General features: G+C 45.7%; 1 protein-coding gene across 6 annotated transcripts in view; it reads left to right on the top strand.

Moving 5' to 3' along the window:
• Positions 1–639: 639 nt before the first annotated feature.
• Positions 640–27,213, top strand: part of NRK (Nik related kinase) — a 118,526-nt gene continuing 91,952 nt past the window's right edge. For all 6 annotated transcript variants that reach the window (XM_064159549.1, XM_064159553.1, XM_064159552.1 and 3 more), the window contains exons 1-2: positions 640–723; positions 5,923–5,988. In XM_064159549.1, coding sequence (XP_064015619.1) covers positions 649–723; positions 5,923–5,988 — 141 coding nt within the window. In that variant the 5' untranslated portion in view covers positions 640–648. The remainder of the gene's footprint in view (positions 724–5,922; positions 5,989–27,213) is intronic.

The following is a 27,213-nucleotide window of genomic DNA, read 5'->3' on the forward strand; positions in this document are numbered from 1 at the left end:
AGGCTGAAGGAGAACCTCGTGGCTCTCCACAACTACCTGAAAAGGAGGTTGCAGTGAAGTGGGGGATCAGTCTGTCCTCCCAAGTAACTAGCAATATGACAAGAGCATGTGGCCTCAAGTTGCACCAGGGGAAGTTCGGACTGGACGTTAGGAGCACTGTCTCCGCTGAAGGAGCGGAGCGGTCAGGCGTCGCACCAGGCTGCCCGGGTAGGTGCTCACCGTCCCTGGAGGTGGCCCGGACGCGTGTGCGCTTGGCCCTTCGGGATGCGGTTTCGTGGGCACGGTGGTGCCGGGCCGGCAGCCGGACCCGGTGTGCCGGAGGTCTGTGCGTGCCGCGGCGACCCCCCGGGTGCGAGTGCCCGCGGGCGGGGCGCGGCGGCAGGTGGCCCCGGCCCCACGTCACTTCCTCGCAAACTTTTTTTCCCGAGGAGCTGTCTCCGCGAAAGTTGCTCGGCCCCGGGGGCTGCCTCCATCCCCTCCCTCCCTGCCTGCCTGCTCGCCTCCCTCCCCCGTCCGCGCCCGCGGAGCGGGGAGGGCTCTCCCGCGGCCGGGCGGGCATGCCCGCCGTGCTGCGCGCGCCGGGGCGCGGCCGGGCCGCCGCGGGCCGCCCGCGGGACCGTTAGCTCGCGGCGGCGGGTCCGGAGCGCCATGGCCCGGGACTGCGCCGCGGCCCGGGACTGCGCCGCCCGCAGCCTGGACGGCATCGACCTGGCCGCGCTGCGGGTAAGGAGGAGGGGCGGAGGGTGTCCCGCGGAGGGGCTGTGGCTGATCCGCTTCGACTCCGCGGGGTAGGGATAGCCCCCGGGCTGTCTGGAGGCTGCCCCCGGACCCTGCGGCCTGCCGTGGGGCGTGCAGACGATTCAGCCCATTGCCTCTTGCCCACCCGGGTCCGAGGGGGCTACGCTCTGCCGCCGCGGGGAGCAGCGGCCGTGGGACAGCCCGGCCGGTGGCCCCGGTTGTGTCCCTGCTGGCGCGGCTGAGGGCGGCGGGGCGATGCCGTCCGTGCAGAGGCTGAAGTAGGCTGCGGAGCTCGGGCTGGTGCGGGTGGGTGCAGAGTCCCTGGGCTAAGTGGGGCTGCACTCCGCCGGCAGCGCGGAGCTCGCCCTGCCGGCAGCTGAGGCTGCAGGGCTCGCTGGGGTGTCCCACGGGAGCGCAGCCCTGCGCTGCCAGGAGGCTGTCACCGTGCGGTTCGGCCCCCTCCCAGGATAAGCAGTAATTCCTACCGGCATTCCTGAGGGCGATGTGAGTGCTGCGAAACTGCGTGTGTGTGTGTCTTAAATCCCAGAAAACAAACACCAAGTGAGCGACGAGGATTTTCTGGAAGAAAATAGGCTTTGACTTCGGTGGTTTTTTGTTTTTTTCTTTCCTCCCCTTGAGGTTTAGACTTTGTAGCTTCGGGGGGAGGGAAAGGTCATCATTCACCTAGTTAGCTGTGAAGTTTTAGCAGTACGCTTTTGTGTTTGTGTCCAAGCGTTGGCTACATTAAAGCCACACTTGGTGTTTCATCTCCACAGAGAGTGGACACAGCTGCGTGTGATGCCCTATAGTTCCACCTATCAACCCAGTCCAACCAGGGCAGCTGTTGGGGTTTTTTTGAGCACTCTCCACAAGGGAGAGAAGAGGTCAGTTGTGGCAAAAAGCAGCCCCAGACAGTGAAACCAAAGCAAACTGCTTTCTAAAAATATCAGAAAAAAAGAAGAGGGCTGGGAGAAGCCTTTGCAGTAATCACATGGTGAGGAGGCTGCTCCAGACCAGAGGCAGCAAGAGGAAAGGCAGCAGAGACAGTCAAGTTTGTGAAGGTGGCACCTGGTTCTGCTCTGGGGAGTAAGACACATAAGTGGAAGCTCTTTGTTAGAGCTGTAGCAGGTGAACCTTGTCTCCTTACTGTGAATTATGAGACACCTGTGTGAGCTTGAAAAAGAACAGTGCTGCAAGCCAGGGTTCAGGCTTCTCGTCCATGCTGTCCAATGCAAGAACCTTCCGGAAGCTCTGAGTGTTGTTGCAAGGTTCAGTGTCAGCTGGGAAAGGGACAGGCAAGTTCTTTCAGAGGACACCTTTTCAGCATGTCAGCAGCCATGGCCTGGGGTTTGTGTGTAGAGGGAAACAGAAGGTGGGTGAGGCTGAGCTGTAGAAATTCGGTAAAGACAGATGCTTTACCTTTGCCTTATGTGTTCCCAGGGCCAGTAGGACGTGCCTGTTGCTGTGCTCCTGCCAGCCTCACTGTGGCCAGGACTTTCCAGTGGGGAAGCACAGCTGTGATTTGGGTCATTTTCAAACTGTGTGAGCTGGCCTTGCTCCCCTCCAAATGGGTGCTTGCCAGGGCTTTCCCATTTTCCTAGAAAGAGGTGGTTTGTGCTGTAGTTCCAAATGTTGCCTGAGCATCTTGTTGGGATGCTTCTGCCCTGGGTTCATTAGGGCGATCTGATGGTTAAAAAGCCTTTAATCTCTGCATTACACGCTGATGTGCAGAGGTCTTGAAGTTTGAGTAGAACTTGAGGTTCAGACGCCTGTATCTTGTTTAGCTGCAGTGATTGTGAAAAGTGCATTTCAATTGGGCTCTTGCTGTGTGCCTTGTTTTTCATTCTGCTGTGAAGATGGATGTGGATTTGGATGCTTCTGGGTCAGCAGTCTTGCTCTTGCCGTTTGAATACTCTGCAGATGACTTGCAGGAAAGCAAGAAGGCCACCATATGGTACAGTGCATTACAGTAATTAACCTTAAAGTGATGAATGTTCAGGCCAGAATTTTGGCCTCTGTCAAAGGGAACCAATTTGGCAGGTGCTGGCTGGTGAAGGGTTAGATGGACCATGGGGCTTAAATGGTAGCTGAGAGAAAGCATTACATCAAAGATGATACCTAACTCCAAAATAATTAAGTTGGCCCACTGTGAGAAGTGCCAGCAAACAATGCACTGCTGATATCCAAGCAAACAAGGGCAATACAAGGACCAAAGCTGGATTCCAGATTAATATCCTTTATGACTATTAACTAGGCTCGGTTTACTGTGGTGTCCTGACTAAAGGAAGAGAGATGGCCAAGTATTTTGGCTGCACTCCGAGCTGCAGAGCCTTGAGTCACTAATGCTCAGTTAGCAAACAAGGACAGAGTAGGATTTTCTCTATATTGAAGTTAATGCTAGCATTTATTTAGATAAACATTTGAGTTTTTCTTAGAGTGTCTGAAACCTTTGGTAGCAAGCTATGAGAATGGAAATTGATTGGAGGGAGGAGAAGCCAGTTTTGAGGTATGTTAATACAGTTATACTTGCATAACAAATAATTTTGGAGAAGAAGAGTGAGGACAGAGCACATCTTTAAGTGAGAGCAACAGTTGCAAACTCTGAGTCAAAAATGCAGGGTGTGTGTGCTGTAAACACTTCTTAATCCAGCAGAGCTAGTATCTGCAGGAGAGGTTTGGAAATGGGGTGCTGCTCATGCTTGCTGTGGAAGTGTATAGTAGATACTGTGCACAGAGGCCCTTGTCTGGAAGAGCTGCTCAGCGAGATGCTATGCGCTTTACTGCATGGGCCATGTGCGACCTGTGGGAAGGCGACATGTGAAGCAGAGGTTTGTACTACCTCTTTAGTACCAGCAATGGACTGTTGCTGACTGTAGGTCTGCTGAAGCAAAGCGTGTGGCCTGTTTATATACCCAAGACTAGTGGAAACAAAATAGGAAGAAATGAGAAGGAAGCAGAGCACTTTCAAAGGTCCCAGTGTTGCATGCGTTGTTACAGCTGTGCTTAGTGCCATACAGGAGTGGTCCTAGTGATTTCCTTTTGTGTGAGGGCTTTTGGAACTGGATTTTAAGTCTGTCAGGGTGTGCCTTATTATCTTGTCTTAAAGGTAAGAGGCAGAAAAGAAATAGGCTGGCCTGTGCATGGGTTAAAAATAAGTGACTTGATCTGGTTTATGCGTTGTTAGTTGCTTGATTTTTTTTTTTAACAAATATTTTTATTTAATACTTTGAAAAATATAGCCTTGTGAGGCTGAAGGTTGAAATTCGTTTGACTTAATGTCAAAACCAAATAAACTCATCAGTCGTTTCAGTTGTGGAAGTCTGTGCTGTATTGCTCTGACAGTTAAAGACACTGCCATTTATTGTGACAGTTGTGCCAGTAAAGGTAGAATCTGTTCAGGAAAAAACCCATCTATTTCCCCTGGGATTTTGCTGAGGTAAACCTTTCTATATCAGATACAAAGTAAGCATTATTTAGTTTAAAATAATAACATGCAAGTGGAGTGGAGAAGCAGCCTGTTACCTTTTAAAAGGATGTTTTGCAACAGGGGACTTAGAAATTGTACTTCTGAGCTAACGTTTTGCTGTATCGCATCCCTCGGCAGTACCAGTAGGCATCGACTGACATGGCAGATTGCTGAACCAGATGTGGTAAAACTGGCACCTGAAGCTGTTAATATTTTATATAAATCTCACAATGATAGCATCCCAAGAAATGAGTGGACTGATAAATGGCTCCACTAGGAACCAAGAAACTGATCTCCTGGGTTCTTAATGTTTTATATAAATCTCTCCAGTGAGTTTCAGCTGAAGCAACAGATTTCTTAATGTGCTCAGTCATGCAGGAGTGATCATTTACTCACCCATGCCTTCCACCAAGATGGTCTTCCTGTATCTGAAAGGCTGCCACTTCTCATCACTGAAGGAGGAAATCTGCAGTGGTTGTTTTTATAGTGACTGGTGTTAAACGATGTCTTGGGTTCAAATGCAGGTTCCCAGAGACTCTAATAAATTTAATAGACCCAATGACAATTTATAGAATTTATAGAGTGCACTCCCCTCTTCCCCCTCCTTTTCCCAAAGATAGGGGGAGAGAGAGAGAGGTGAGCACACCCAAATAAATCAATCTCGCACGATTTGGAAGTTAAAAAGGAAAAGTTTAACAATAACTTAGAAAAAGGTATTGGAGGTAGGGGAGTTTACAAAGGATAAGGAAGGGAAAACAGCAAAATACAAATAGGGTTGGATACAACCCGAGCAATGTGATGGTGTCTCTGCCTCGTGGCTGCCACGTGGTGTGCTGGTATGCAGTGTGTGTGTGTGTGTCGAGAGGGAGCAAAGAAAAGAGCCCCAGGAGCAGGAAGCTCCTCTCTCTTTTATACCACAGGAAGGGGGGGGAGTGGGCTAACCATCACCTGGAGTGTGGCCCACCCCTGGGGAGGGGCCAAGACCCCTAGGGTCAGGTTCAGGGTTACTCTCCCAGGAGTGTTAACCCTATACAAACGAGTAGGATGAAAATTGGGTCCTGTGGTATAGTACACTGACCTGGTTTTTTTAGTGCATATTAGCAGCAATCTAGCTTGGGTTCAAAGCCAAGACTCCAGTACATCAGTCAGTTTCACCTTGCAGCATTTACCAAGCAGGACTATTGAGCATTCTCAGGCTATTTGTAGTGTTAGGAATGCCTGGGCTGATGCATTGCCCTTTCCTAAGGTAGTTTGGCTCAGGTGCCCCATATAGTATTTTTTCATGTCTGTGGTTTAAGTTCTTTCCTCTGTTACGTCGCCAGTGCTAAGTGTTTCACAGCAGAAGATGCAGCTCAGCCTCCAGGCTGGCTTAGAGCTTTGAGGCTTAGGAAACCTGGATTTAATTCCTTATTCTACTGCTAAGCTGAATCAGTGGAATTCCTGTATTCTTCACACATCTCCATTTACTTGTATCTGCTGCATTGCCATGCTACAGATCTTCACTGAATTGTGTTGTGTGTAGGGGTTTGAGGAGTGTGACTGAAAACTTCAGTATTAATGTATTTCCTACACTGTAATTTGGCTGTTTCCATTTTAGTGTGTAATAGAGGTCATTAGGAGATAAGCCCCAGACGATTTCGCTTTGACTGCACATAGTTATGCTCTGTTACGAAGTGGTTGCTTTGCTTCAGTAACATCATTTTATCTGCTTTTTGCAGGACCCTGTGGGAATATTTGAACTGGTGCAGGTTGTTGGAAATGGGACATATGGACAAGTCTATAAGGTTTGGATGCCTCTTTAATTTATGATGCTGTTCTTAATAAAGCTGTTTTCCCTAAAGGAGAAATGAGCATTAAGAAGGTGAACCATACTGTTCCAGCAATAGCCTGGTTCCTCTCGCTGTCTTTTCTGTGTAATACAAAATGGTGTCACCTGTGAACCTCTGTGCCCCTTCCTTCTGTCTTGTCTTCATGTCTCTCTGCTGCCACAGGTTGGATCAGTGCATTGGCTTTTAGACTGATTTTCCTTTGCCCTGTTTTTGTTATCCTGTGGTTGTTTTCTCTTTTTCAAAATTCAAATTGATGTCAGTGGTGACTGAATTTGGCCTGGATTGAATGTAGAGCTCCACTGAGACTAGACCACCAGTACTGCTCAAGATAGGGGTGTCAGTGAATGCTGCTCTGCAGGCAGGCTGTGAAGATTTTTGTTTCCATTTTTACCTTTGTCACTGAGATAGCAAAGCAGAACCACCAGGCAAGGAACAATAGGAATTAACTGCTGTCTACGGTAACATGCTGCACGCACTACGTAACACACACCTTCAGTTACAAGAACTAGCCCAGAAAAGTGTCCTTTCATTGTGAAGCCTTTCCTGAGAGTGATTTAAGAGGAGAAAATAAAGGCAGTAAAATAGGGAACTGAGTTTCTGCTTTTCCCATTTGGAGAGAGAAGATGGAGGAAGGAAAAGGCCATGCTGCTGAACCCTTAGAGGTACCTCAGAAAAGAAACGACATTAGGGGAAGCTCTCTGGTGTTGTTTCCCCCTCAGGTCTCACTGCTGAGGAGCTTCTGCATGCCCAGTTGTTGCATTGGCACAGGCTCTTTCTCTGTGGATCCCTGTTGCAGGAGAAATGCACAAGGTGACCCTGATGCAGAAATGCTGGACCCTTTGTCTTCCTATGATGCCAACGTGCTGAACATGTGTTGTGTTTCAGTGTCCATCCTCTGGCGGCAGTTCCAGTGTGATCCCGTTTTGGCTTCCCTTTGTACCTGTAGGTAGTCTTTCAAAGGTTCTGGGAAGTGCTCTACAGAAGCAGTTCTGGACAGTTTCTCCTTCCCCATAGCACATGTTTTAAAATTTATTCTGTCAGAACAGGATCTTACTCATGTAATTCTTTGCTGCTCTAAGTCTGTGTTGTTTCCAAGATAGTCAGATACTGAGGTCAGTACAACTAAATTAAAAAGAGGCTCAGGGTTCACATGAACAGATTAGAGGCCAAGAGATATTCGGGGTGCTGTTGCCAGTGTAATCACAGAGTTTTCTACCTGTGAAAATATGCTGTGGCTCCCAGATAGCCTCTGCAATAGTTGCCTTTCTCTTCATTCCTGAATTTATTTTGTACTGGGAGGGAAACAAATTCCTCTTCTTCTGAGGATGTTGAGAGTGAATCATGGCAAGACCAGGAAGGAGCAGCATGGTTTGCCTCTCTGCTGCAAAAGAAAATGTTTTCAGCTGTTGTGTGCTTCACTGGAATGTTAATTGCCAAAATGTGTAAGAAATATTGACAATGACAATTGAAAATCCTACCCAAAGGCTGCTTTCCACTGAGCACAAGAGACCAAGGTCTGACAGCTCTGCAGAATGGGCGAGTTGAATCTCAGCTCATTCTGCACTTGGCATAGCTGAAACATCTACGCGAGGCACTGAGACGAGGTCTTGCAAGGCTGAGGGGCAGCTTTGTGCACATGCATCATGCGATGGAGAGGCAATGGGCTGTGTGCAGCCCTCTCTCTGCAAGCACACCCCTAACAAAGGCTTTGTTCAACAGAAATACATGTGAGCACTGAATTCAGGGTGTTCTGCTGAGGCTTGCTTAGGGGATGGAGCTGCTCTTTGTGGGCAGATGACAGTGCAGTACAGCGCTAGGACTGATGGAGTGAATTAGAGAATTCTGGAATCATCTTGTAGTTTGCCTAGTACAGGTTTGTGATCATAAATATTTAAGATACAAGGTAATCTCTGTTATCCTCATAGCATACTCATGTCAATAGAGTGCATTTTATTCTCCAGAGGTGTCACAATCTCCCATACATTCAGAAACTACACGTAGTGATTTGCACATAAGCAAAGCAAAACTCATTTCAGGCTAAATAAACTATGTTCAAGATTACTAAATTGCTTGGTTGACTGTGAAGATGATTCACAAGGCTATATATTTTAATATATGCAGCTCTATAAAAATGAAAATAAAATTTAAAGGATTCATCATTAGACTTGGAAAACAACATTTAATGGATTTATTGAAGGAGAGTATTGTTCATACTGAATTATTCCAGACCAGTTCCAGTTCAGTGTCTTTTTAAATGAAAAGGAAGAGATATAAATTGTACCCGTGATAATGCTCAAGCTGTCTAGAAATGTTCTAAAGTTGAGATTTACATCTAATAACTGACTAAAGGCTAGCAGATTTTTTTGACACCTTATGAAGTAGTAGGATGTAAATATGCCAGTACTGGCAACTTCAGCCTTTTGGAAAGTATGAATTAGATATTAAAGAGTCAGATGGTACCCAGAAGTCGTGAGACTTGGACTTTGTTTTCTCTTGTAATGTGAAATGAGTTTTTCAGTTAATTGGTGGCTTCTGGGAGCTGAAATCCAAAGGACAGTAGTGTATCAGAGGTGATTCTGAATGGTGTCACATAACATGGTAGCAGAGGCTTCTCTGAAGGCAGCTGGAAGTGGCACATTTGCTGGTGGTTGGAGAAGTATGAGTATTCTCTCATGCCTTCATGTCCTGAACTTTTAAATGCTTAAAGTCAGATCATGTCCAGTCTGCACTATCTACATTGAATATATATGGGCAAGAGAAGTTTCTGAACTGTGTTTTGCAAGGCCTGTCCATCTTGCTGAGAACCTTTGAGGCCAGGGACCACAACAGCTGTGTGGCTTCTCTCCCATGTGTGAGGGCCAGTGTTTGGGTTTTATTTTCAGAGCTGCCAATCAGTAAGGGTCTTCAGACAGGGCACAGAATTGTTTTGCCTTGTGTACCTGTTGGTGTCATTGGGAAGGAAGTGAAATTGATGAAGGTGTCGCTTTCAAGTTCTTGGGTTTTGCTTCCTCCCTGGCCTGCAGTTGTGGTGCCTTGGAACCCTCTCATTTCCAGAGCTGGCTGAGTCTAGTCTGGGTGATATCTAAAGTGGAGGGGGAGCAGGTAACACCCAAACCATCACACTGGGGAAGCTCAAACTGGGTGTTGTTTGGGATGGCAGTAAACTGCAGAAAACAATCTAGGAGAGTTTATAAGCACCACCTTTTTTATTCACTGGTACTCACTATGCTGTTCTGGTGTGGTGCACTGTTAAAGCATCACGGAGCTAAAAGCTGTGGCTATGTAGACTTGCCTTGCTTTCCTTCCATGATTGGACTGTGTTGCTGAGTAGTGATTATGTATCACTCTTGATGTAGAACAGTTTTATCTTGGTCCATCCTTGTGCATGTGGTAATAAAAAACCTGTAAATTTAGGCAGATAATTTTTTTCCTCCTGTGAAGCCTTCAGCTGTTAGTTTAATATTTCATGGGTAGTTTGTGTTCAGTAGGAGCCTGTCAGTATATTTCTACCTTTTAATTTTCACTGCAGGGTCATTTTTTCTGTTAGGTCAATAGGTAAAGCAGACATTGTGCAACTGAGGTGGGTGCCTTTTTTGAGTCAGATAATTTCTCTTGATGGCTGGAAGAGACTGTGGCACTCTGTTGGTAGCTGCTTTGCTTTCTTAGTTATCAAGATAAGAGGAATTGCTTCTAATCTCTTTCATCTGTGCTCTAAAACGTTTTCATGGGCCAAATGAGGTCATCACCAGCATCTGTGCAGTCTCCTTGTTTTCTTATGTCAAGAGGCACCTGACTGGGGCTTTTGAGTTCCTTTGTCTTAATGGTGTGGATCAGCCCTCTCCTGGGGGCCAGTATTTTTTGAGTGGCCTAGGGGATGAGAGGTCAGTGTCTTTGACAAGTTCCCAAGGCATATGGAGTATGATCTTGCAGGTTGATGATAAACCATTGACAGATTTCCATCTGCTGTGTGTGCAGAATGGTTCTATCTTTCATGGAGTCTGAGGGCTCAGGGAACTTGAGAGAGGTGCTCTGGTTTGAAACAGCGAGACTCAAAAGGGAAGAAGTGCTTCCTGGTAATGCAACTGCTGAAGATGCAACAGTGCTGTTGCTGGAGCTTATTAGCAGAGAGTGGAAGAAATCTTGCTTTTCTGTAGTGGTGATTTTTTTGGGTTTATGTACTCACATAAGACTGGATACAAAAAGGAAGCAGGTCTGAGTAAGGAAGTGTTTTGGGGGTTGGGTTTTGTTGCCTTTTTTAATACAGCTGCTTCTTGGCATCTAATCATGTTTCAATTGTTGACATGAGTTATGAGTTAGCTGTTGATACACAGTGGCAGGAGTGTAGTGAAGCATTAATATGTCTTTTCAGTTTATCTTAAACAATTTGAAAGTCTGCTGAGTTCTTCATAATTCATTCAATTGAATAACTGGCTGAAGTAATTGAGACCAAGTTGGGAGGGATGGTGGAAAGCAACATGCTTTTTCTTAGATGTGGTACTGGGTGGAAAGAATAAAGACCATGCTAAATTATGAAGTGTTAAAGTCTGTGCACTGTATTGAGGCCTTTTATCAATGGTAACACCTCAGGCAGTTACTGGAAGGTTAAATGTGAAAAACGTGACAGTTATGTTCAGTGCAACCCAAAAGGTGAACACACATGAGCTGAAAACTTCATAACCTGTCTGTTGTGGGGGTGAGTCAGAAGCCACCTCCTGAAGAATGTGTCTTGGGGTTGAAATTCAGTTGCAGTCTCCAAACAGCCAGAAGCAGAGACGTTAAAATGTCACGTCCTCTTGGCATGTTTTGTTATCATTTGTGGTAAGTTACAGTCTTCAAGCTAATCTTAGCCTTCAAGGCACTGAGATTTTGATGAGTCAAGTAGGGAAATCATTTGTTCTTTATAGAAATGACAACATGCTACTTTCTGTTTCACTAGCGGTTGGTAGAAATGCTTATTTGTCTATTAATTTTCTTAGTTCAGTTTTTTAGTAGCATAGCTGCTTATCTTGTCCATATGAAAAACTAGTTAATTATTGCAGGCAGCAGGGTATAAAGAAGTATTGCTGCAGTGTACTGGATGGAGTCAACAACTCATTGTGCAGGTCCTTGGTTTAGCAGTGCGAACAAATAACGGAGACTGACTGCTAAGCCTGGCAACGGGCATCTCTTTCAGGAATAACTGAGCTGAAAGTGTGCTACTGCCATTGTAATGAGATTGGAGATGCTGTGGTGCTTATGAACAGGTTGCCTTGAAAACTTAGGAAATACGTTTGGAATAGCATAGGGAGGCATGGTTTGTTGTCTCAGTCTTTAGGTTCTTCATGCCTCTGATTTTTAGTAACATCTGTGAAGTCCACAGTCCACATACTACTAGATGTGTCCTGTTCTCTCAGCTGTGTACAGCTCTTAAATACAGTCTCATACATGTCTGCATGCTTTCTTTAAAAGCTTCCACCTCATCAGGGTGGTCCTTTTCCTTCTTCACCCGAAAGGATGTGAAGTTGGCAGTGCACCTTTGCAGCAGTAGGGGTGAACTCTGTCTTGAACTACATCATCAAGAGTAAATCAGCAATTACTTCCCCTGCTCTTGTTAAGTCATGCCTGAAATACTGTGTTCTGTCTTCCCTAGTTCCAGGGAAACATTGGGAAACTGAAGAGGGTCCAGCAGAGGGCCTCTAAAACATGAAGAGAGTTGAGAAACATTACAGAAGGCTTAAGGCAATCTAGTAACAGTCTTCAAATGCTTCAAAGGTAGTTAGTATAGAGGAGGCAAGTACAGGGATGCACAGGACAAAACAAACCAGACATGGGTTGCTCAAGAGGAATTCCATCTGAATGTAAATTGTTTACTGGGGGAGGAAGTCAGCATTGGAATGAACAGGTTTTCCAGGGTAGTGATGGAGTCACTCTTGCTGGAACTATTCAAGTCTGTTTGACATTGGCTTGGGTAACCTGACTTCAGCCCTGGTTTCAGCAGAAGATGGCACCCAGAGGTCTATTCAAAGTTTGATTTAACGAGAGGACTTTCAATACAGGAGGTGTGAATGGTGGGCAGGAGATGCCTACTATCAATCCAGCTTACTAGATTGTGGATAGCTGACTTGGAGAATGCTAACTAAAATATAGAGGAATAGGTAGTGTGTTTAGTTGTGTATTTAGTTGTTAGTGCCAGGAGAATGTTAATTTTGTTCCCTAGCGTGAGAGGGTTTTATTGTCTTGTTTTGTTTTTCATCTTGGCTTCCCTGCTTTATTTGCATGGCAACACCAAACTATATTCAGCCCTGGAATTTAAAATAATGGATCATACATGCGAAGTTAATTAGTAAATTGTGAAGTTCTGGTTCTAGTTAGTGAATATTTCAGCTGGATTCAATTAAGATTCTTAAGTGTAGGACTAGTTTATCAAAAATAGAAGAGTAAGGATGTGAAAAAACCTCTCGGCTGTTGAGTGCTTCTGTACAATAAAGGCTCTTTGACGAAGCAGAGCAATGTACAATAATTAGATGTGCCATAAAGGCCATTAGAGAGTAGTAAAATGCTTGCAGATAATTTGTTGGCAGGCCTGCCGCTTCCAGCTCCTCAGTGCCTTGGACCTGAAGGTCCACATGGGAGAGGGCAGTGTATTTTCAGCCTAAACTGCTTGCATTTTGAGCTTGTGTTGCATAATGCTTCAGACACTGGCACTGGGACGTGCTTGTTTCGCAGGTAGGAGAACATACTGAAAATTCACTGCTGATAAGACCAAGAAATAGTTCAAGCTCTTAATTCCCCACTCAAGTGCTTTGCTAACATTTTAAGCACCTTACTAGTGACATTAATTTCAGTATTCCTGACTGATCAGGAGCATCCAGAAACATGCCTACATGAAGATATGCATCAGAGTGAGCAGCTCTTTGCATGCCTGCATTTTAGAATACTTGACCTACTCAGAACTATTTAATTGTGTAAGTTACCTCTGCAAAATACATTGGTGGGACTGGTGAAAATTGTTTCAGGGATATGTTTTAAAAATCTAAATTGCAATCCTATTCTGAAGGAGCCTTTATTATTGTTGTGTTGAGCAGGGTCTCCAGTAATCCTGTAGCAGTAGTGATTTGTTGCAGACATTATTACAAGTGTCAGTCTATAAAGAAGCAAATTCTCCTGCTGAGGTCTGTACTGGATTGATATTGTCCATGAGTTTGTCAAAGTGCAGCACTTCCAGCGCGCACAGCTGGATTGTGCACAGTGGGACTGTTGCAAAGCTGATTGCTTTTAGCTCCTGCTTTGCTTTAGCAACCTGAGCTCTGATGTCTGCTGCTGGAGGGTCTGCTGCGCTGGGACAGTGGCCACGAATGAGCTCTGGCTTGGTTGGGTTTTGTCCTATCTCTGTCTTCCCCAGTGTCGTCTTTTTCTGTCTTGTCCACTAGCTGATCAGCCCTTCTGATGGGGAGAATGGATATTGGTTTGTTTGAACTGCAGAATGCATCTATAGCTCATTCTGCCCTCAGTTAAATATCTTCGCTACAGAAGTGAGCTTACTTCTGGGCAGTCTGACTTGTGTGAGAGCAGACACATCATGAAATGATGCTGCAAGAAACAGTTGTGTTAGAAGCTGCTGAGTTGTAGCTGTAGAGGTTTCACTTTTGTCCTACAAGGGCCATCTAGCAGCAGTTAAAAGCACTATCATGCTTGTGCAAGAGAGATTTCTTCTGTACTTGGTATTTCAGCTTTGGGCAATTCTTGGGACAGGACTGGAGCTTTGTTGTGTTGCTTTTCTGGAGCAGACAGAAGTGAAGAGCATTAAGGAATTGTTTTTATTTGTTATGCAGGTGAAGTTGTGAGCGTGGTCGTTTGCTGTGCTGCAAACCACATGCTGATTTATGTCTCTGTAAAGGTTACTCGGAAGTCTGCCAAGTTAGGCAGCAAGACTTTTAACACTGGGGATGGGAAGTGCTGAAACATGAGGGATGTTCCCACAGCTTTACCTTGGCATGGTCAGCTCCTGTGGACAATTGCCACAGCTCCTCTTCCACAATCTCTGAATTGCCTCGCCAGGAACAAGCCAGCGCTGTGTAGGACATAGGAGGAAAGGAGGGATCAGGGCAACCTGCCAACATAGCTGGCAACAGAACCAGTGCCACTGACAGCATGGTCCTTGTGCTTGCTGCTGGGCAGAGCTTCTCCTGAGAGCATGTATCATGATGTCTCCCAGCACCATGTGGATTCATGTGGGGCTCTGTGATAATCTTGCTGTTGAGTTCCCTGCGGGCATCACAGCTCTGGTGCCCTGCAGAAAGCAGTGTTTGGCTTAGCCAGGCATGGCTATGTCTGGTGGTAGCACAACTATTCAGACTGCAGCTGCTTGGATGGACAGCAGCAGAATCTGGTGGGACAATTGTTACTCCTACCCTTCCAAGGCACTTGTGGGGAAATGGAGTTTAAAAGCCAATTTTCATTGTTGTCTAGGGTCAGCCAGCTTGCTCAGTAGATGCAGGTGTGGGTCAGGCCCTTGTCCCATCATAATGAAATTTCCAGTAAGTAATTTTAAACTGTAGTGTCCAATTTAATTGTAAAATCCATAAATGTGATAAAATTGTGCTTTTCCTGTCTGGTATTCAGCTGTTCTTGGGCTGCTGGCCAGCAGTAATTTTTGTGGCCTGTGCAGATCTGTGAATATGGATCTTGGGAATAAAAGTGAAGAAGAAAGTATTTTTCAGCAGTTTAGAGAATACTGACTCTTTTTTTTAATCCCTTGTGTGTTGGAAGCCTGCCCTTGTAACCTGCTGACTTGTGGGATTCCCAAGAGGGTTTTAAAATCTGCTTTAGAAGCACCTTCTCAGAGCTAGCTTCTTCACTATGAAAATATGAAACTATCAACTTGTAGAAGATGTATCTTGTAGCCAACTGTGGCTTTCTCCGTGCCCTGCACAGATAATGTCATTAGCTGACATTGTTTGGAACACAGACCCTATGAGGAGAGGCTGAGGGAGCTGGGGTTGTTTAGCCTGGAGAAGAGGAGGCTCAGGGGTGACCTCATTGCTGTCTACAATTAGCTGAAGGGACATTGTAGCCAGGTGGGGGTGGTCTCTTCTCCCAGGCAAGCAGCAATAGAACAAGGGGACACAATCTCAAGTTGTGCTGGGGTAGGTCTAGGCTGGATGTCAGGAGGAAGTTCTTGCCAGAGAGAGTGATTGGGATTGGAATGGGCTGCCCAGGGAGGTGGTGGAGGCACCGTCCCTGGAGGTCTTCAAGAAAAGCCTGGATGAGGCACTCAGTGCCATGGTCTAGTTGACTGGCTAGGGCTGGGTGCTAGGTTGGACTGGCTGATCTTGGAGGTCTCTTCCAACCTGGTTGATTCTATGAGATGTAATAGCTGGCATGCCATCAGTAGCAGTGCTGTGAGGTGCTCCCTTTTGCCTAAAGGTTAGAGCAGAATTGGTGTGGGCAGCTGCAGCTCAGGAGAGCTGTGTTTCCTTCTTGCCTCTCCCTCTTGTCACTGCTCAAATCCACATGAATTCACTGGCAATGGAGCTCTCCTTGTCACTGTAGCTATTAAAATGAAGGCAGGACTTGTTCTAAAGCATCCAGGGATTCGGGTGAAAAGGAATTAGTGTGCTTTAGGAGGTGATTTGTGAGAATTGGTTAGCAGCCACTTAGGGAACAACGTGCTGTCTGAAAACAGTTTCCCTTGAATCAAAACATGTGGAGTTCAGCAGAAACGTTAGGGGGAAGATTTTAAGAAATTGCTTGGCTTTTGTTTTCCAACTTTGTTTCAGAAACATCAGAACATTGCATTGCTTTTGCTTCATTTGAAGTTTCAATATAGCAAGGACTTCTAATAGTCCATAGATGTTATATCTGGGTAGGCAGAATCCCAAGCACAAGTCCAGGCTGGGTGGTGAATGGCTGAGAGCAGCCCTGAGGAAAGGGATCTGGGGGTCTGGACTGATGAAAAGCGCAACATGAGCCAGCAGTGTGAGTGCAGCCCAGACAGCAACCCTGTGCTGGGCTGCAGCAAGGGCAGTGTGGGCAGCAGGGCAAGGGAGGGGAGTCTGTCCCCCTGCTCTCATTAGACCCCACCCGGAGTCCTGTGTGCAGTTCTGGAGCCCCCAACACAAGATGGACATGGAACTGTTGGAGTAGTCCAGAGAAGGGCCATGAATGTGATCAGAGGGCTGGAGCAGCTCTGCTGTGAGGACAGGCTACAAGAGTTGGGGCTCTTCAGCCTGGAGAAGAGAAGGCTTTGAGGAGACCTTAGAGTGGCCTTCCAGTATCGGAAAAAGGCCTACAGGAAGGCTGGGGAGGGACTACTGACAAGGTTTTGTAATGACAGGACAAGGAGTAAAGGGTTTAAACTGGCAGAGGGGAGGTTCAAACTAGATGTTAAGAAAGGGTTCTTTAGAGTGAGGGTGGTGAGACACTGGCACAGGTTGCCCAGGGAGGCTGAACACCTCCTCCTTCCTGGAGGTGTTCAAGGCCAAGCTGGCTGAGGCCTTGAGTGACCTGTTGTAATGGGAGGTGTCCCTGCCTATGGCAGGGGGGTGGAACTGGCTGAGTTTTGAGTTCCCTTCCAACCTAAACCATTCTATGATGTAGTACTGCATGCTAGAGAGGGGGAAAAAAAAAAGCTATTATCAGACTGAAATAATTTAACAAACTAAATGCAAAGATTAATATGGATTCTTTCCATTCGGTGAGGAATGTTTGCAACCAAAATGAGACCAACTGGCAAAACACTGACATTCTGCTGAGGTTTACCGAATACTGGAATCAACTGAAAGTCATTTTCTGACTCCACATCTGTATTGCTGGCTAAGCTGTTAGCCCGTGGCTTGGATGGCAACACTCTGTGCTGGGTTAGGAACTGGCTGGAGGGACGAGCCCAGAGAGTGGTGGTGAATGGCGCCACATCCAGCTGGCAGCTGTCACTAGTAGTGTCCCTCAGGGATCAGTGCTGGGCCCCATCCTCTTTAACATCTTCATAGATGATCTGGATGAGGGCATGGAGTCAGTCATCAGCAAGTGTGCAGATGACACCAAGCTGGGGGCAGATGTGGCTGGGTTGGAGGGCAGAAGGGCTCTGCAGCAGGACCTTGACCGCCTGCACAGATGGGCAGAGTCCAATGGGATGGGGTTCAATAGCTCCAAGTGCAGGGTGCTGCACTTTGGCCACAACAACCCCATGCAGAGATACAGGCTGGGGTCGGAGTGGCTGAGAGCAGCCAGACAGAGCGGGATCTGGGGGTGCTGATTGATACCTGCCTGAACATGAGCCAGCAGTGTGCCCAGGTGGCCAAGAGAGCCAGTGGCATCCTGGCCTGCATCAGGAATGGTGTGGTCAGCAGGAGCAGGGAGGTCATTCTGCCTCTGTACTCTGCACTGGTTAGACCACACCTTGAATGCTGTGTTCAGTTCTGGCCCCCAGTTTAGGAGGGACATTGAGATGCTTGAGCGTGTCCAGAGAAGGGCGACGAGGCTGGGGAGAGGCCTTGAGCACAGCCCTACGAGGAGAGGCTGAGGGAGCTGGGATTGGTTAGCCTGGAGAAGAGGAGGCTCAGGGGTGACCTTATTGCTGTCTACAACTACCTGAGGAGTGGTTGTGGCCAGGAGGAGGTTGCTCTCTTCTCTCAGGTGGCCAGCACCAGAACAAGAGGACACAGCCTCAGGCTGCACCAGGGGAGATTTAGGCTGGAGGTGAGGAGAAAGTTCTTCCCTGAGAGAGTCATTGGACACTGGAATGGGCTGCCCGGGGAGGTGGTGGAGTCGCCATCCCTGGGGCTGTTCAAGGCAAGATTGGACATGGCACTTGGTGCCATGGTCTAGCCTTGAGCTCTGTGGTAAAGGGTTGGACTTGATGGTCTATGAGGTCTCTTCCAACCTTGGTGATACTGTGATTGCTACATCTGATAACAGCATTTGCAATGTTGTTATCCTCATATATTTCTGTTGTTAAAAGTTAAAACATTTTGAGGAAAAGGGCACAAGAGAAACGTTTGGTAGCCTTCTGAAATTATTTGCTTTACTGAACCCAAGGAATTTTCCATCATGTTTATTATGCTAAGTTTTAACATGGATTCTTTTGGGTTTTTTTTGTTTTTTTTTTAGGGAGGGGAATTGCTGCTTGGTTGGGTTTTTTTTTGTTGAAGTAGCCAATTTACTGATTATTTCTGTTGTAGTAGGTTTGTCTACTCTTGTTTTACTCTTGGCTTTAAACTTAGGAACAATTACACTAAAATATGCAACAAAACCAACATGAAATAAATATGTATATGGCTTAGATAATGGACTCTCAAATGTATTATTTACACAGATTGTCCATGATGTTGTCTTGTTATACAGAAAAAGGGAAGAGCCAGGGGAAAAAAAAAACCACAACAAAAACCCACAACACCAAAAATCCAAACACCTTTGCTGTAATATTTGCTTTTTTCAGTCTAACATGAAATATTTATGATAACAGGCTTCTTGTAAAAAAATTCTGCCCCCAGAAGCCAAGTTGTTTCAGCAGATATTCCATTGCCTTTTATTAACATCAGAGTTGTAGAGTAGCCTATCTCTGCTGCTCTAAAAGTCAAACTGCTCTAGTGGAGCTTCTAGTTGCTGAAAGCAGGAGCTGGTCTTGTGTGTGCATTTTGACCTGCAGAGGGGGACAGGCAGTACCACTGTATGGTTTGAGTGCAGCAGACCAATCCTGCTGTAGGATTCCTATTTGATGAAGGATGATTTGTTTCCAGAGCCATTAGAATGTTTTGTCATCTCTCCCAGTGGAAGGTTGCCAAATTTCACAGGCAGGCACATTAGGACTTGAGGCATAGGATGTGCCCATTGAACCCAGTAGTTGGGAAGCCTGGGACAACTTGGACATCGTAGAGGTGGTATGTGCCAGTGAATGTGGTGCTGTCAGGATACAGTGGGCTTTTTGTGCCTGTGCAGATCAGCCTAAGTTGGTCTGACGTTTCCCAAATGCGTTGACTCCCAGTTCACATGCTGCTGAGTAGGTGTGCATGTGCATAGGGCATAGCAGATTGTTTGAAGGCCAACTGGGACAGTTTCCTCAGCCAAAAAAGAGGTTGCATCTGGAGAAGCTGTGTGTATTGTAGCCTGCTCTCCAGAAATATGTCTGAAAGTGGAGAAGGGGTGAAGGAATAAAGAAGTTGATTTTTGTTCCTCTTGGACACTTGCAAGGTTTCAGCCAGAACTGTTTTCAATAGAGGAAGTTGCAAACAAAGGCTGGAAACTTAGGTCTCCTATCACATAGGCTGAAGGCTAAAGGTTAGAGAGGACTTAGGTTTCACCCTTTCCTGTATTCCTCTTTGTACCCACCTGGATGAAGACTTCACAAGTCCTGTGCACTTGGCCTGCATGTTATTTTCATGTCAGCACAGGAGTGCACATGCACAGATGTGCACAAGCCCTCAGGTTTCTGTGTGTTTGCAAAGAGCACCTGCTGCATTCACAAGGGTCTTCAGGTAGTCACAAAGAAGTCCTGGTTGGGTTCTACCCAAATTCACAGTTCTCTGAGCAGGAATGAAAGAAAATGGCCTTATCAGCCTTGAGTGATGCTCAGAGCCTGCATAGCACTTGTCTGATCTGTTGTGCAGATGGGGTTCAATTGTCAGCATAAGTAGATTAAAAACAACTTGGCTTTCTGAGCTTTTGTGATTGCTGTGTTCTGAATTGGCTACATTACAGAGTTCTGGCAGAGCTCTCCCTTTTGATGTTAAAATACAGGCTTGACTGAGACTCCAGGCACCTCTGCTGTCCTTGCAATGGACTGGGGCTGGAGATTGTAGGGGCCAGCAGAATGTGGGTTGGAGATGACACTGTTCTATATAAACTGTGATTGCTAATGCAGAACCTGGCTGATTGAACCCTGTTGCATGTAAACACTACCTGAACTTCCAGAGGGCTTGTTTCCTCAAGTTACAGGAGCATATGTGAGGAGTGGGTTTTCCTTCCTTTCTGCCTTCCTCTGTGGCCAAGCAAGTAGCATGTATGTCATCATGTGGTGCCCTCGGATACTGCATGATGAATTTTCATTCCCAAGTATCTCCTTACAAAGCTCAGAGCATGATCAGAAAGAGAAAAGAGGAAGTTGCTGCTTCTTCATTTTTTCCCCCACCCCAGGGCAGGCTGCTGTGTGGTTCACTAGGTGTGTTTCCAGGAGCTGGTTGTCATTTGATAGGCCATGTCTGGCTTGTGTCCTAGCTGCCAAGGAGGTATCCATGTTTGTGCATGAGCACTGGCTGAAGGAGCCTTGGTTAGAGAGCAGTTTGCAGAAGGCATAAGATAATACAGAGGGCTTTACTTCTTAGTTTTTATGTTTTTTCCCCACCTTGAATTATGTTTGCCATCAGCATAGCCTTGCATTTCCGTGGCTGTGCTTCTGAGGTCTAGCATTTCCAACCCTTGGGCTCTGGATCAGGTTGTGTGCATGCTGGTGTGGTTGCGTAACAGGGTGTGTGCCTGGAGCTGGTGATGAAGCAGAGCAGCAGCTCTCTTGAGGTTTGGCAGAGAATAGTTTCTTGCATTATTATTCTTAACTTTCTTGGCTTTTTTCCTCTTGGCAAAAATGAAAGGAAGCCTTAGCAGGTAGAGGGGTTGTTGCCTTGCTACAGAAACATCTTGTATATGACTGCTGCGAGGGCAAAACCTCCTCTGACTGTGGCCAGCATTCGCTGTCCCAGTCAGTGATAAACCTCCTGTTCTCACTGGATCATGAGACATATGAGCATTAAGCCTACACCAGTCAGCTTTTTAATCAGTGTTAATTGCTGACTTTCCTAAACCATGTTCTTTTAAAAAGAAAGGACTGGTGACAGAAATAGATGGGTATTTCCAGAGAGCTCTGCATTAATCTCCCTCCTCTTCTCTCAACGCCACTGAAACTGCATGCACTAAGATGGAGTTCTGAAGAAGATGAGCACTTTGGAAAATGATGTCCAGTGTGACTGGATCAATTAAAAGAAAATGACAAACAAAACTGATGTAGGCCAGTGAGCATGTCCATCCTTCATCAAACTGAGCTGGAAATACATTTCTAATTAAGCTGGGTCAAGCCATGTGTGCAAACCAGGTCTTTAAAAATAATTATTTGGAACTTCATTTTTTTCCAGTCCTTTGCACATGATATAATTTGTTTCACCCATTCAGATTGCATATAAAATGTGAACAGCTGATGTTTTATGCTCACCTTGCACTCATTTGATGACAAGAATAAATGGAAATGACAATCAGTGCTGGGGAGTCAATCCCTGGAGGTGGCCCAGTGACTCAGAACCCCTTCCACTTAGGTATTTGGGGTTTATTAATCTTTCTGTTATTGGATATAGCTATTTTCTTGAGTAAACATGTCAAAAATACATATTTTCTGCAAGCCTCAGTGGTGCAAACATGAAAATGCTTTTGGAGTATTGATGCTAAGAGTGGAGGAAAGCAGCCTGCAGCACTGAGGAGAGGTGAGTTTATATAGCAACGTGAATTCTGAAGCTGTTTAAACTTCCTGTGTTTTGAGGGAAAGCTTTGTTGTAAAACTAACAAGAGGCAGTTGCTTTCAAATTTATCCTTTCTTATGCTGTCCTGCACCTCTGACATCAGGAGTCCCAGTTCTTGGGTTGACTCCTTTAGGATCTCTACTAGCACACATGCCCATGGTCTCTTACTACTCCTTAGCCACCTCCTCTGAGCTGACACTTCAGCAACACCCTCCTGTGGCTGCCTGCTTCTTATGGGCATGAAGCTGCCTGTGCTCCAGCTGGCTGTAGGTGTGAGCTCTCTGGCTGGCACTGGGTGGGATACCACAGAGCCCACTCTGGAGCCCTCAGCTCTTCAGGAAGGCAGTTTGTCTCTATCTCTGTTCTCACAAAGCACACAGGAACTGAATCGTCTTTGAGACTTCTGTCTGCCTATTGGTGTGGGCTGAAATGGGCTGGCAGGTTAAAATCTAGTTGGATGCAAGGGCAGCACAATCACATATGCATTGTTTTCTCATGAAACCTGGGTCAGCTTCTGTCTTTGATAGTGGAGGAGAGCTTGCAATTCCCCATATGTCCATGTCCCACCCTGAAACTAAAGGTTAAGAAGCTAGAAGGTAATAGAAAACATTAGGGAGGTATATTTTCTAGTACAGTATTTTCATATGCACTTTATTTTTAAGACAATTCTATTGTTAATAAAAGCCTATTAATTGAAGTTTCTTTTATTTAAATATGTGTATTGGCAATTCTGTGGAGTTTTATCTGACCCTGTGAAATTTTTCTGGCATGGGTTACCAGATTCATTCTAAAGAGCAATGAACTGCTGATGTGTTTTGGCATCTGGATGTGGATGACACAACATGCAAAGAAGCTGCAAAAAGAATTTGTTTAGAAACTTGTGGATGGCTAAACCTTTAGAGTAAGTTTTCAAGTGAACACAACTAGATGTTAAACCAGTGGTGCTAGTGTTTGAAATACATATTGTAGGTGTTAAGCCATCTGTATGTCTGTGAATGTAAATGTATCTGTAAGCAACCCGAATAGCAGGAGTCTTCCATGTCCATCTGGCCTTCATCTGCACTGCCCATAGGCAGTGAACTTTGGGTAGTGGTGGTACAGGTGGTTGCTGGGTACTTTTACACAACTGGACATGCTGCAGTAATGGCACAGGTTAACTTCTTGACATCTGGATCAAACCTGTGACACAGCAGGTCTGAATGCACCTCCTCCAAGAGAGAAAACGTGCAATACACACACACCTTTTCAGTGTGGTGCAGCCTTGGTGCAAAGTGAGGTTTGTTCAGTTAGGGAAATTTGACCTTTCCTGGGACAATTTCAGATTCTGATGTCAACTGTTGACATCAGAGGAGCCTGAATTGCATGCAAAACCCCTGAGCATTAGGTGGGGGTAGCCTTTGGTGGGAAGTCCTGCAGGGAACCTCTCAGAAGTGAAGCCAGCAGCACATCAGAGGAGGGCAGGGGGCAGCCTGTGGGCTCTGCACTTGTTCACTGTATAGTGCATTGCTCCATCCTATACTGTAATTGCAGGAAACTCTTGGTCTCTTTTGTGCTCACTTCTTCCAATGGTTAGTTGCTACTTTTGCTTCATACATGCTGGTAATTTTGCCAGTCTACATTGCTTAAGGCTCTGTGGCTCTTCAGCTGGAATATATTTTGTCTTTTTCTTGAAATTATTCTGCAGGGATACTTTTTCTTCTCCCTCTCAGGAGTTCACTGTTTGTTCTTTCTCTGTTGTGATTGACTTCAGTCCCTCCAAGTAATACAAAAAAAAGAGAAGCCAAGGCAATGAACTGTAACTGCTTGTAGCTGTTCAGGAACTGTTACTGAACATCTGACCTATAGTTGGCTGGAGAGGAGAACCTTTGCCAGCCAGGCTTCTGCTATATGAAGCTGATTAGATAAGTTTAGGGAAAAAAATAACACCAAGGCACTTCTCAAATTCTCTTTTTTTTTTTCCCTTTAGAAAAGTGAATTTGGAGGCACTGCTCCTTCTTAATTTAATTAGAAAAGGTATACATTACTTTTAAGAATAGTTGGAAGGGTAGCCTGGTTTCATTTTGGAGACCAGCCTAATACTGAAAGCCTTTCCAAATGTTTGAGCAATTTTCCCTTGAGTTTTGTGGACCATCTGGCCAATAGGATTTTGGAAGGGAATTGGAGTTGACTGCTGCTGTGAGATCAGTGCCATGTAGTTCATCTCTTAGAGAGCTCATTCAGAAATCTGGAGACTGGTGTGTTTTCTCACAGATTAATTGCGTCCATTAACTCCTTTTAATTTTTGGGGGGATGATGCATCAAAGAGAGCCAGATGAAAAGGCACTGAGAGTAGATGCTCTTTTTTTTTTTTTTTTGCCCCTCAGATAAATGCTCTGTGAAAGCTTTTGTATATGTGTGTGAAAAACAACCTTTCTCTAGCCAAGCCTCAGATCTGCTGAACTGAACGCTGGTGCTCAGTTGATGGTTTTGACTTTAGGTTTCACCTCAGGTGAAGAGAGTTGTAGGGAAGCTATTTGGCATGAAGTACTGAAGGAAAGGCGCAGAGACCCCCAAGAGAAACCTGTAACAATGCCAGTTGTTAGTGCTGGGCTGTCTTGTGCAGTGCAATGTGTACAGCCTGTCATGGTCATCTGCAGAGGGATACATACCTGCATGGTGTTGCACTCTGTGAGAGGAGAGCCCTAGCAGAACTGGAATGAAAAAGTAAATCACTTTAAGGTTGTTTTAGCCCTCATCATCTAGGCTGGAACTTGCAGTCCCAGAGGTGATGGAGGCACCGTCCCTGGAGGTGTTCAAGAAAAGCCTGGATGAGGCACTTGGTGCCATGGTCTAGTTGACTGGCTAGGGCTGGGTGCTAGGTTGGACTGGATGATCTTGGAGGTCTCTTCCAACCTGGTTGGTTCTATGTGTACCTTGCTTGCCTTAGTAGCCTTGAAAACAAACCCCAGCAACTTAACTTTAAGCCGTGTAGAGCTGTGTCCATGTTCTGTATTATATAGAGGAGAAAATTCAACTATTCAACACTTGCTCTTCACAAGGATGCTGAAGGAGTGTTTAAAATTCAGTGATAGAATTGCTGACAGCTTAATGTGCACACGAAGTTGCACACAAAGGCTAACAAAGGTTTTCTTAGCATGTGTCTGGGAAGGCTGCATTGCCTGAACTTCTAAAACATGACTCTCATAACACCAAGTTTGTAATTTCTGTTTGCAGCTTGACCTTAGGAGCTTTGTAGTGATGGTGAGCCAAAAACCCCCTCCTTTGAGGGACTCCTGCTCAAAAGTCTGGCCACCCATCAGCTGACCTCCTACAGTTCAGCCTTCACTTCCTTTCAGTGAGGATGAGGCCAGTGGGACACATTTAACTGCTTGTGACTTCATCCAGCAGAGATGTACTGGGTATAGATTCTCGCTAGTGCTCTGTACTTCTGTAAATGGCTGCACATGAGTCAGGCAGCAGAAATTCACTGGGGTGGAGGGATTTGTATCTCTCCCTAGGCTTAGCTTCTTGATGGCCCCTCATCTGCAGAGAGCCTTTCAAAGGCTGAGGATTTTTTTCCTAAACTGTTTATTTTTCTGGATGAATAGACTTCTGGCATGGTGGACCTTTGCTGTCATAAATCACTGCTGGGCTCTCCAGGTGCTCAGCAGGACTGGCTCTGTGCCAAGGCTGTGGCAACCTTCCTGTCCCCAGCAAGAAGACTCATTTAGGCTCAGAGAAATCAGGCTTTTTGTCCCAGTAAAGGGAGTGTGAGGAAAAGGGGATAACTGCACAACTTGCTTTTCAGACCTCTCCTCCCGTTCAGCGTGCTGCTTTCTTTACCCATGCGTAGCCCCAAAAGGTAGCTTTTCTTTCCTTGATGGTAGCAACCTCCATTCAGGGGCCTTGCAGTGAACAAGAGAACAGAGAACACCTGGAAGTTCAGTGTTTGTTTTTCCCTCAGACCCTCCAGAAGTATCTCCAGATAGACACAAATTGGGCCAGATCAATGTTATTGAGAGTCTGTTACTTGCCAATGACCACCATAATTTTACCTCTCAGGAGGAATGCTCCTACTCCTCCTTCTTGCACTCAGTTCAGGAACTTCACATAGCAGTGGGATTCGTAAAACATCATGTCTGTATGTTAGCTGAGTAAGGTGAAGCTGTGGGAGAGCCATGCTTGCCTCCAAATGAGCACGGAGCTGCGGAAGATTACGTGAGATGTTCTGCTGCAGTCAGAACTGTGTGATGACACATTTCAGATGGGTGGAACTGTTTAGAAGGGTGTGTGGCGATACAGGGAAGGACTATTTAGAAGGGCTTGTAATGATAGGATGAAGGGCAATGGTTTTAAACTGGAGCAGGGTAGATTTAGTTTGTACATAATAAGGAAGATGTTTTTTTTCATCGTGAGAGTGGTGAAATACTAGAACAAGCTGCCCAGAGATGTGGTTTACGCCCCAGAGACATTCAGGATCAAATCTGATGGGGCCCTGATCAACCTGAGTGATTTGGAGATGTTCCTGCTCACTGCAGAGGGATTGTACAAGGTGACCTTCAAGGGTCCCTTCCAACCTGATGCATTCTGTGATTGAAATAGTAGAGGACAAAACTCTTCTCATTGTATTATGACTAGCATGGTGTTTTCAAAAGTGCTTAGTGTTTCTCTTTATCTTGCTGATTGCAGCATGAATGACCTCTTGGGGAGCAGGTTTCAAAATCCCAGAAGATCAATCTCTAGTCTGCTCTTATACAAGCACGCAGTAGCCTTGAGTAGTTCGTGTTTTGCACAAGGATGGTAATCTGATCAACTGAACACACTGAGATTGCAGAGATGTAGGCGCTCAACTAAGTGTTTGCGAAAGGGCTCGAGTTTGCTCCTTTGTTTCATTTTCTTTTCCCACTGGTCTGCAGTCAGACACAGACAAACATTAGGCAAAGCAAACAATCTGCGTTTCCACTTGTACAATGGCAGGAAGTAGGAACTGAAAGGATAAAAAAAAATAAGCTGGACAGAAAAATTGCTTCTTGTGCCTCTTGGGTTTTACAGTTCACGAAGGCTGTGGTACAGACGCTTCGCAGTAAGGGTGAAAAACTCCTCTTCCTCCACAGATCAAGGTGCTTTGATTTGGTACCATTGAAATGACCCCTATCTATCCCTCCCTTCCAGCCAGTGTTGACCTGGGAAGAATTTTAAGTGATTAATAGAGGTTAGATGTTTTCATCTCTTGGCTAATGAGTTGCTATTTTAGTATGTGGGAAGTCCCTCCTGTACCACTGCCAACTTATTTGTCTTCCATAGTCTTATGAGTTACAGGGATATTTTTATGTGTTTGTTTAAACATGTAATACAATAGGGATGGATCCTGAGGGTAAAACCTGATTGATTGATTGATTGATTGATTGATTGATTGACATCTTACCCCTAAATGGTGGAATCATAGAATGGCAGGGGCTGGAAAGGGACCTCTGGAGATCAAGTCCAACCTCCCTGTCACAGTGGGATTGCCTAGGGCAGGCCATACAGTGACATATCCAGGTGGGTCTTGAAAGCCTAAATCATCTAAAATATGATTTAAAACGTCCTTATAAAACTAATAGTTTTACTTTAAGTGCAATATACCTATCTACTGAGATGAGAGAGGGGAGAGAGAAACAGTGGGATGGGTAGAATCACCTGTTCTGCTCAGAGAAAGAGCAGTAGTGTTTGCTAGGAACAGAAC

The sequence above is a fragment of the Pogoniulus pusillus genome, chromosome 19 (assembly GCF_015220805.1).
Source record: "Pogoniulus pusillus isolate bPogPus1 chromosome 19, bPogPus1.pri, whole genome shotgun sequence".
In the NCBI taxonomy this organism is placed as follows: Eukaryota; Metazoa; Chordata; class Aves; order Piciformes; family Lybiidae; genus Pogoniulus; species Pogoniulus pusillus.